General features: G+C 35.7%; 1 protein-coding gene across 1 annotated transcript in view; it reads right to left on the bottom strand.

Moving 5' to 3' along the window:
- LOC122019238 (probable phosphoinositide phosphatase SAC9) overlaps positions 1–12,024 on the bottom strand; it is a 90,728-nt gene that overhangs the window by 3,669 nt on the left and 75,035 nt on the right. The window contains exon 8 of the mRNA XM_042576725.1: positions 2,890–3,360. Within this exon, the coding sequence (XP_042432659.1) occupies positions 2,890–3,360 (471 nt within the window). The remainder of the gene's footprint in view (positions 1–2,889; positions 3,361–12,024) is intronic.

Consider the following 12,024-nt stretch of genomic DNA (forward strand, 5'->3'; position numbering starts at 1 on the left):
TGGCAATATGTGGTAGCCAGTAGGGAACAACATCTCATATAACATATGCAGCCCCAGTATATGGTTGGCTTCGTATGCCAATGTGCCATAGCACATCCAGCGTGAACACCAAAGTACTTTGAAACTGTGCTATTTGAACTAGTTTGAATTAAACTAAATCAAATAAAAGCCTTATTATTGTCTATGATCCCTTATCAAATAATGAAGGTTTTTATATTTTCTCCTCGACAGAGGATTAGTTTCAGCAATTGTGAAATTCAATTTTATAAGCTAAGTTTCTGGAGTTGTGGCTTATAATTGTTCATTTCAACACTTATAAGTTGACAATTTTTTATTAATAAAGGCAGTCCTCTATATATATCTTAGTGTACAACTTTATCTTAAGAACTGCTATACCAGTTTTCCACAGATGTCACACTCCAAGTGAACCTCACCCCATGACTAGGAAGTTTTACTCTGACAGTGATAATTCCATCAATGTGTCCTCGTGTTGGTCAAAGGATTGTACTACTGAGACGCTTGAAAACGCTAGTAGCATGTTGACATATCATCACACACAAGTACTAAACAAGACAAGAATAATTTATTATGAAAAGAGATAACTAAAACACTACTTGACCATGTATAAAATCTGAAAGCATCAAATAAAATACAGCAAGTCTCATAATCATCAAAAGGAAAGTACAGAAAAAGAAATACCAAAAAAATGACAAAAAAAAAACCCCACAAATTGTGCAAAAACTCAATTCCACTGGCAACAATGTCTCAAAGAAAGCAAATATAGTAGTCAGCCTAACAACCTGACCCAACACCCTTACCACCCACCTTAGGCTGATATAGAGGCAAATATAAGTAGAAGATGTTAGCAAAACTTGTACGAAAACCTCACAAAAAAGAAATGAATCAACGGAAAGAAAAAATTATATGTAAAGCTAAATGCAAATGCACTATTTTTGAACAAGTTTATCTGCCACTTCAGCCATGCAAGATCCCATTGATACATCAATTATATCACCATAATCAGTGCATGTGATTCATCACTATGAGAAAGAAGGGAGAAACACCCATATCAACCTCAAAAGGGTTTCTCCAGTGTAAGGTTGCCACTAAGCTAATGTGATCCCCTAGCTTGGCATCAATGACACCAAGGGAGTGTTTCCTATGAAGGAAGGAAACACAGATGGAAATGGAATAAATGATAGCAAGATTTTCTAAGTGACACAGCTGTCACAAGCCTTCTATAACCAAGAATTCACATGATACTATGATTAAGCACTGACAGTTTGAGCATTCACACACCCCTTAATATCCTAAAATCATATAAACCACAATTAGGCATTTTAGCTATCTTTTATCTTATACTATCCCTGAAGTCACACAACATCTAGTTAGACATAAATGACACTACATATCAAGCACCCCAATGTCAATACACATTGTGTATTCTAATCATCATCTAAAAGCCTCTTAGATGAGTACACGATATATACAACCCCTCATCATACTTAACTTTTCTCATGCACTAAATATGAAAAATGTACTATAGATTCTTCATGTTAGGGTAAATGTGCACATAGGTCATGTTAGTTTTACACAAGTAATAATGGCAATATCTATACATGCATCATCATCAAGACAAAATAATCAATGTTAAGCATGCAACATCAATATAAGAAATACTCCAACTATGAAAATAAACAAAGTGTTGCGATGAACATACAGAAAATCTATGATATCGACACAGGAAACAATGAAAGTAATAAACCAAAAAAGTAAATGGTTTCTTTAAAGTTATGGTCTAACTAGAGCCTCTACGAGTCACTAATCCCAAGGTAAAGTCTTCACACGAGGATTTTGACCAAAAGGGTAAATCCCGTTGCTAACGGCATTGCCAACACTCTTTCTTTAGGTTTTCTCTCCAAAAGTCCCCTTTTTAGTTTTATAATCCCCATGGTAGGTACAATCACACAATGCTCTCATCACACCTCACATCGACACATCGCCCTCAGAAAGCACATACATTCTCAAGGCAACATAGTCACATGATAATTGAAAATCAATATGGGTTTCTCTAGGCAACACCTCTCACAACAACCATTCTTTAGATTAGGCTCTTATCCTTGACTATCCTGGTCATTTGATTCTCTCCTAAAGGTCTTTCCCTAACAAGGGGTGAGGTTCCTACATCAAAGATAACAGACACTAAGCACAAAACCATCATCTCTCACCCTCGACATTGTTTCCCTAAAAGAAAACATACTGGTTTTAAGAAAAATTCTAATGGAAGATGAGAGAACACTAACTTTCAAATTCTCAATCAACCTATGAAGTTGCCACTAAGAATTCAATCCAAAAGAGGTATCTCCGATTCAAATACACAAAGCTGCATGAAGCTTTAGTGATGGCTGCCATACATGAGCGAAGAAGATAAAGAGAGTAGGGAGAAAGATATAGAGAAAGAGATCGATCAGCTTCCTTCTTCATTGGAAATCACCCTCCAAAACAAGGCAGCGTTGATTAACATTTCCCAAAACTTGCTTCTCCATGTTGAGGAGAAAATTGATTGTCCTCTAGATTGGGAGAATGGATGGGTAGAGACTTCTAAATCAGATAAACTTCCAAATATAAAAATGAAGTCTGCAAGATTTCTAAATATAGAGAGGGAGAGGAACCCAACCACCTTCCAAATCAAGGAGGATGAAGCCAAGATTACAAAGTTGATTTTTTGCCAATTAGAGAGATTAATTTCTTTACAAGTAGAAAAGCATTAAAATTATACTAGTTTTACTTGATTAAGAATATGCAACAAACTGGAACCAGTATACCTTTCCGCCCTTTAATAATACCATGGATGCCAAAAAAGTTATTGAGTTTTTCTCAAGAAGGATAGATTAGTAGACTTACCTTGCCAGATCTAAGAAGGGTTATGGAAAGATCCTTGTAGTGTTGAACATGGCCCAACTCTTTTACAGCTTCATCTTTAAACCCACTAACAGAAGAAGTTCGATGAAGATTACCAGAATCATCGTTTCCAAAAATGTGGAGATTGTCAACATTGTTGAACTTACTCTCAAGCACATTAGAATTCTCTGGCTCTGGAGATAATATAAGCTCTCCAGTTAAAAGATCTATCAAATTGTCAGTTGTACTTTGTTGAGTTGGAAGAATGTCTCCACTAGATGATAGAGAATGATAGTTTGAGTTTTCCAAAAAGGGATTTGTTGATGCATTTAAGTCAAGGTCATTTTGGAAATCATTATTGTGCACAGAGTTTTGTTGGGAAAGTTTGATATATTGGTCACTGATGCCACAATCAGTAGACATTCTTGCCCACGGAAGAGAAACACCAAGCACTTCAATCTGTAACATGTTCAGGATCAGTTGCAAAATGTAGTTTAAATAAGAACAAAGATGACAAGCAACTAAAAGAATATGGCCATTAAATTATTAAATTATGGTGATGAACACACAGAATACCAATAATCATAGTATATCCGAGCCAATGCAGAAGCTTAACAAGAAACTGAACCTTTCAGACAGAAACCTAGCTTTTGTTTATTTTCAATCATGAACCTAGTATGGAGTTCCAATTTTGATGATAAGTTAATTTCAGAAATCATTTTACAAACAACTCATACATAACTTGAACCAAGGAGGAGAAAAGAATTGGTAGGGACAATCTTGAGCAGACTAAATTCTTTTATCATATGAGAATTATAGCATTACACTTTGCATTAAAGCTGGAGTATGCATGTCAAATTCTATTCAACTTAGAATGGGCCAGGCACCTAAGCATTTTTCTCCTACTAAACTAAATGAATATGATTAGTGCGTATGCCAACTTTGCAGTATGTGAGCAGCTTTTGTTCTTGTTAGGAACCAAACAATTCAATGTGTAAATTGTAAAGTTGCAATAATGAATGATAAACATAGGTAGAGGGGACTAGCTATGTAACAAGAACACTAATTTTCCCAGTAACATGTTATCAGAGCACATGGAATACCTTGGCATTGCTCGATCACCATTCATGATCGTTTAATCTCCAGAGCTGTGTCCCCATCATGACAATCATGCCCAATGCATCATTTTAAAACACATTATAACACCAATAACAAGAATCAGGAGTTACAACAGCCCTATTCAGACTCTACCCACATGTGTGCATAAGACAATGAGCACCTCTGCTTGCATAGAATGACCACTTCTACAAGCAAGAACCCATTGCCAGCAATCTCTTCAAGAAAAGTTCATTCTTGCCACTTTGTGTTTGTTCAAAGCATCTGCATCTCCCTGTGTGCAATCTAGAATCATGTGCCCATAGACAGTAGCTCAAACTATGTCAAATCTCAAGCTTCACCCATTGCCAGCAATCTCTTCAAGAAAAGTTCATTCTTGCCACTTTGTGTTTGTTCAAAGCATCTGCATCTCCCTGTGTGCAATCTAGAATCATGTGCCCATAGACAGTAGCTCAAACTATGTCAAATCTCAAGCTTCACCAGCATCCTCATTGTCTCAAAAGTAATTCTCTACTAGCTTGATTTCTTTGAAAGTTCCTTTAGTTTTCTTCATTCATTTTTCTTTTGTTTCTCCTTTCAAAAAAGGATCAAACTGCACCATCATGATCTTGTCCCTCTTTATCTTTCTTGCAATGGAACTGCCTTCTATTTCTTCCTATCTCTATTCTACTTGTTGGGAGAAAGAAAAAACATATAAAATGGTTGTTTCTTTTTGCATTTTGGTTTATAGGCACCGTTTCTATTCATCTTATTTCAATCCAAAAATGTTGAGTTTCCCAAGCATACCACTTCACATTGTTGGTTTTATGACTATTACAATAGAGAAGCTTAATGGAAAGAGTTATGATTTGTGAGTTGCCACAATTCAAGTTTGATTATAGGCATGGTTTTAAATCTCATGCCGTGTCAAGCGAAACGGTTGACACGTATCATTCTGCTAAATTATTGAAACTCATATCACTTGCATAGACAATGTCTTCTTATGCTTCATCTCCTGCTCCTTCAATCTCCAATCCATCATTGGCGCCATACACCACGATATCAATCAATGGCTGAAACTTCAACATGGCTTTAGATTTTCAACCTTAGTTATAAGCCTACTGTGGAAAAGAGAAAATCTCTCTATGTTATATTAATATGTTTACATGTAGGTATTTATATACATAAGGAGAGAAAAGAAAAATCAATCTCAATCCACATCAAGGGATGATCAATCTCAATCCCAATAATCAAGGGAATCCAAATCAATTATAATCCCTACAATCAAGGGAATCTTCGAAGTATTCAACACTCCCCTTCAAGTTGGATAATAAAGATCATATGCACCAAGCTTGTTACATATGTAGTCAATTCGGGGACCTCTTAGTGACTTAGTGAATATATCCGCTAGTTGATCATGTGAATTGACAAAGCTAGTAGATATTTCTCCAATGGCATCAACTTCAATATGCTTTGTCCTTTCATGAAAAACTAGGTTCGAGAGCATGGAGGCTTGATTATTACATATATGTGATACTTGTGTAACCTCTCCAAACCTTAGTTCCTGAAGCAACTGTTTTAGTCAGTAAGCTCTTACTGGCTATAGTCATAGTTCGATATTCTGCCTCTGCACTGGATCTTGTCACAATATTCTGTTTTTTGCTTTTCCAAGAAACAAGGTTATCTCCGATAAATATACAAAATCCAGAAGTGGATCTTCTATTAGTGGGAGATCCCGCCCAATCTGCATCAGAATATCCTACAACTCGAGAATGTCCTTTGTCTTCATACAAAAGACCCTTTCCTAGTGCGCCTCTGATATATCAAATAATGCAAGTCACAACATCCCAATGTTCCTTGCATGGAGAGTTGAGAAACTGACTTACTACACTTACTGCAAACGAGATATCCGAACGAGTAACAGTAAGGTAGCTTAGTTTCCCTACTAAACGTTTGTACCGTTTAGGATCTAGAAGAGGCTTCCCCTAATTTGGCAGGAGCTTGACATTAGGATCCCTAGGGTTGTTGACTATCTTTGAGTTTAACATTCCTATTTCTTCCAGAATATCCATTGCATACTTTCTTGGGATATGATGATCTCATCTTTAAACTGTGCTACTTCTATCCCCAAAAAATATTTGAGTTTACCGAGATTATTTGTCTGGAAATGTTTGAAAAGATGTTATTTTACCTGTGAAATCTTAGAAGATCACTACTTGTGATGACGATATAATCAACATAAACCACTAAGTAGATGCAACCAGTTGATGAGTGGTGATAAAAGACATAATGGTCAGCTCGCTCCGGGTCATACCAAACTGTTGAATTACAGTACTAAATCTATCGAACTATGCCCTGGGTGACTGCTTGAGACCATATAAAGATTTCCGTAGGCGACATACAAGACCAGAAGACTCCCCCGAGCTACCAAACATGGAGGTTGCTCCATGTAGACCTCCTCGAGCAGGTCACCATGTAAAAATGCATTTTTGATGTCCAACTGATAAAGAGGCCAATGTCGAATCGTAGAAATGGATAGGAAAAGGCGCACAGAAGATAACTTGGCAACAGGAGAAAAAGTGTCCCCATAATCCAATCCGAAGATATGAGTATAGCCTTTAGCGACGAGGCGAGCCTTAAGTTGGTCAACCGTGCCGTCTGGACCAACTTTCACCATATACACCCATCGACAACCAATAATTGACTTCCTACGTGGTAGAGGAATGAGGTCCCAAGTCCCACTGCGCTGCAAGGCACACATTTCATCGATCATAGCCCATTTCCATCTTGGATGGGCAAAGGCATCACCTGCAGTCTTTAGAAGAGAGATAGATGACAAGGAAGAAAGACAAGAAAAGTAGGAAGGAGAAAGACGATGATAACTCAACGAAATATAATAAGGAGAAGGATTTCGAGTGGAACGCATACCTTTCCGAAGTGCAATGGGAATATCAGACTCAGGAGACGGGACCGGAGGAAGAGGCGAAGGACTCAACTCCAAAAATGTGTCTATGGCAATGTCAGTGATGGGTGGCGGTCATAGTTGAAGATTTCGTTCCGTGTCGGGCGGAACGGGCGAAACTTACAGTTCCACCTGCACACCGAAATCGGCACTGAACTAGTGAAGATTTCGTCGCGTCGTGCATCGCTCGTTGTCCAGCGGTAGCATGGATAGCGTCGCCAGAATCTTCCCATGCCGCCGAAAGCGTCGCGAGACGCTTCTGGCACCGCCAGAAGTGTCGCCAGACGCCTCCAATGCCGCCGGAGGTGTCGTCGGATGCCTCTGGTGCCGCCGGACGCCTCCGACGTCGTCGGAGGCGTCCGCGAGGCGTCGGATGGGTCGCGACGTCGCGGGTGAGTCGCGGCTTCGCGTGGGTGACTGTGCAAAATTAATTTTGTAATTTAAATAAATCAAACAATTCTCATTCCCACTTAATTGTGATATTTTAAAGAGACTTTCATAAACCCTAATTAAATTATCCTAATAAAATATAAAAATATATATTTAATTTTTTTAAAAATAATAAATTTTATTAAATAATATTCTGAAATTGTTTTTACTATTCTAAAAATTCTAAAAAAATTAAAAAAAAATTATAAAAATTCTAATAAATCAAATTTTTATTCTTATATATTTTTTAATTATTTTATATTTTTTTACTGTTTTAATATTTAATTGATATTCTAATTTTTTTACTATTTTAAATATATATTATTTCAACTATTAATTAATTAAATAAACAAATAGTTAATTTATATGATTATTATATATAAAATAGTATTTTGTATTAATTTATATAATTATGATTATTTAATCTAGATATTGGAGAACTATAAAGGTTATCTAAGTAAAATATTACAAGAATCATTACTTCCATTTAACATATTATATTATGATGTATCAATTTTAATTAGAGTTATTTATACATCAATTGTTTTTTTAACTATATTTAATTATTTTTTATAACAATATAAAGTTGTTTAATAATGAAAAACTTATAGAAAATCAATATATAACTTATTTTTAAATTATACACAATAAATATATTTATCTAATAATTACTATATATAAAAATAAAAAATATCAAAACTGTATCGGCACGGCACGATACGATACCGAAACTGTATCGTTCCGATCTGAGATCGAAACCTTGGCACGGATCGAAATTTTAAACCTTGGTGGCGGTAAAACAGGACGAGGACGACGCCGATAAACCTGCAAAGGAGGAGATGGGGCTGGAGGTGATGCAAAGGAGGAGATGGGGTTGGAGGTGATAGAGACACCCTTGAAGGATAAAAGATAGTCACTGGTGCAGCCGGAGAAGGAGAGAACTCGGATGGAGATACATGAGGCTCAAAAAAGGGAACCGAATCAAAGAACGTGACATCAGCAGAGATAAAGTACCGACGGAGAGTAGGGAAATAACATTTATACCCTTTCTGAGACCGAGGGTATCCAAGGAAGACACACTTATGAGAGGCATTTTCACTTGACCCCGCTCAAAAAACATTGACATCGAGATTCTAATATAGCCTTATCCAGTGTTCGAAATCTCGTTTCGTGCCGCCTGGCACGGACGGTTTTTACCGTTCCGCCAGGCTGCCGAAATCGGCACGGGAGGCGTCCCCGTCTCGGTGGCGCCGGAGGATTCTGCGAGGCCGGAAGCGTCCGGCAGGGTCGTCGGACGCCCCTCGCGAGATTGGCCACGATCATTGCAACGCGATCTCACGTTCTGCCGCCGCGATTTTTTTTCTGTTTTAATAATTTTTTATTTTATTTAATTAATTTAAAGAATTCCCAAGGATGTGTGGAGGATGTGTGATAGTTCGAAGAGGCTTTTATAAACCCTAATTAAATTATCCTAATAAAATATATAAAAAATATATTTAAAATTAAAATAAATTAAATAAATTTTATTAATTAATATTCTGAAAAAAATAATATTTTAAATTTCATTTAAAAATTTTAAAAAATATAATAATTCTTATTTATATTCTAATATATTTTTTATTATTTTAAATTTCATTTAAATATTTTAAAAAATTTAAAAAAAATCTAAAAAATTCTAAAAAAAATTCTAATAAATTATATTTATATTCTGATTTTTTTTATTTTTTAAATTTTTTTACTTGATATTTTTTACTATTTAAAATATATATTATTTAATTAATAATTAATTTAATTAATAAATAGTTAATTTATATAATTATTATTAATATAAAGTAATATCTTGTATTCATTTATATTATTATTATTATTATTATTATTATAGATACTTCTATTTTAATTTGAATTATTAATATATCAATTCTATTTAAATAAAATTATTTTTAATTATTTTTTCTAACAATATTAAATTATTCAATAATTGAGAATTTATAATAAATCAATATACAACTTATTTTTATATACATAATAAACATATTTATCTTATAATTACTATAGATAAATAAAAAATACCGAAACTGTATCGGCACGGCACGATACGATACCGAAACCGTATCGTTCCGATCTGAGACCGAAACCTCGGCACGGGTCGAAATTTTAAACCTTGGCCTTATCATCCTCTGATCTTATGACAAGCCACTCTTCTTTGTTAGTTTGGTTGTCAATAAAGGATTGCATTAGAGTAGAAGCGGCAATGAGTGAGGTTATAACACATGTGTTGGTCAACAAACAAGCCCTAGTGTTCTCACTTTAGGAAACTTGGACAAGTTAGAGATGTCTTTTATTCTCTCCATGGCAATTAAACTTCATCTAGTCAAATGCTACATCCTAGGAGGATCATTTAGTTCACACTCACCCTTCATCTAGTCAAATGCTACTTCTTAGGAGGGTCATTACACTCACCCTGCATCTGCTTCCACTATTATAGATCCTACTAATAAGTATTCACAATTCCTCCAATTTCAAGCAGTAGATAGTGTTGAAGTTTAAGTTAGTAACCCTTTCCACCCCAATCATAAGTGTCACCCTAAAGATAGCTCAACTAGGGATGGAATCCTAGATAGAGGGGAGCTTTGAGTTTTTGAATGTCTTGTCTATTATTGGTTTTATTCTCTCACTTAAACGGATTGTCAAACATCAAAAAAATGTTAGGGAATGATGCTATTCAGTGGTTGGATTTGACCAGATTATTTTGACATGCTTGGTGGAGGATTTAATTAGATTTTACTTTTGTGTTTATGATGTGTGCATCAAATGTGCAAGGGAATAGTAGTCATGAAAGGACATAGTGTCCATGAAACTTGTGGAGCTGGTTGATAAAGTTGGTTTGTGCTAATGGCTCTAAAGTCTAAAACGAGTGTAGAAGCTTTGGAAGAGCTTTGAGAATACTCTAAGCCAAGGAGCATTGAGTGATTGCAAACACAGTGGTGGAGATCATGTGCCCAGTGACTCAGATGCCTAGTACAAGGTGGACTTATAGGCGGGGAGGATCATATGGCATGGAGCAAGCTCGAGGAGCTTGGTGCATGAGATGGTCTAGAGGACTAACATAAGGTGGATGCTAGGGTGGCCCAAAATGAGGCAAGTCACAAGCATGGAGGATTAGACGACATTGCTCGAGCTCGAGGAGCTTGTTGCATCCAATAGATGAAAGGCCTGAAGGTACACTTTAGAGAATATGGCATTGAGTGATCGAACACCTAGGTGCATGAATATGAGAGATCACATGACTAAAATATAATCTTTAGGCTTTTGTCTTTAGGTAGCATTATCGTTGATAATATGTATAGTTAGGTAGAGATAGACTACAAAGTGGCCTAATTTGAAGCCTTCAACAAGGGATATCATGTCATGGTTTACTGATTTAACCTGGTCCCAAAACTTGTCTTATGCTTATAGAGAGGTAAGGCAAGTAAAGGAGGAACCACTGACTAGATCTAGATAATTGAATGTGAATTAGTTGCTAGAAAATGTTAGTTGAACAAGGAATCTACTGAATGAGAGAGTTAGGTGAATAACAATTGACTATATATGACTTTCAGTCAATTGGTGGCTTGAGCAATGGACTAAAGGTAAATTAAATCGGCTAGTGATATAGTCGTAGGCTTCCAAAGGTAACATGGCCTGATTAGTCTATTAGAAGATGTTTCTAGTTAGTTATAGATGAACAACAAAATGGGAGAGATTTGATCCTGTAAGGTTGCATGAAAACATTCTTATCCTCCTCAGATCACGTGCTTATATTGCTTAATGCTTATAAGGGCTTGAATCATGATTGAAGGCTTCAATTCAACCTCTTGTTATTCTCTCTTTACTTAAGTTATTCTCTCTTGTTATATGAAAACATTCTAAGGTATGATTATATAAGGTTTGCCTTAAGAATAGTTCATAATAGAACATTTGAGGATGAAACACTGGATGTACTATAGGTCCTGGATTAGGATTGAGCTTTTCAAACCACATTATTTTTATGTTAGCTTGTTGTGTTTCATATTTCTTATTCCCATTTTGTACTCATATTCTTGACACCAACAAATAAAATATACACAAGCATGTTTGAACAACTAATGGTTGAATTTTTTTTGTCTTGCACAAGAATTGTAGTTAAGGGACGTTGTCTATTCCTCCCCAGCTGACCATTTCTATTTGTAATTTGACAGAAAAAAAAAACTGTCTTATTGATAGGATTTCCTTCATATGTACAAAGATAAATCCCTTAAAATTAGAGATGTAATAAGTATGAGCTAATTACAATCTATCTAGGAAATAGTTAGCAAAAAAAATCCCTACAAAATAGGGATAAAATAACAAGTTGTTAGTTTGAATTTCAACTTTCCCTCAAGCTAAGTGATAAATGCTTTCCAAATCCAGAATCAAACTCAGTTTGGTGATGTTGGGTCTGAATAGTGCCTTTGTCAAAATGTCAGCTGCCTGGTGTTTTGAAGGCACATGACGGAGCATGATGTCTCTTTATTTTTAATCTTCTCGCTAATGAAATGTCTATTAATCTTCACAAGTTTAGTATGGTCATGCTGAACTAGATTATTAGCAATGGCAATGGTTGAATGATTGTTGCACAT

Source organism: Zingiber officinale, chromosome 9A (assembly GCF_018446385.1).
Source record: "Zingiber officinale cultivar Zhangliang chromosome 9A, Zo_v1.1, whole genome shotgun sequence".
Lineage (NCBI taxonomy): Eukaryota > Viridiplantae > Streptophyta > Magnoliopsida > Zingiberales > Zingiberaceae > Zingiber > Zingiber officinale.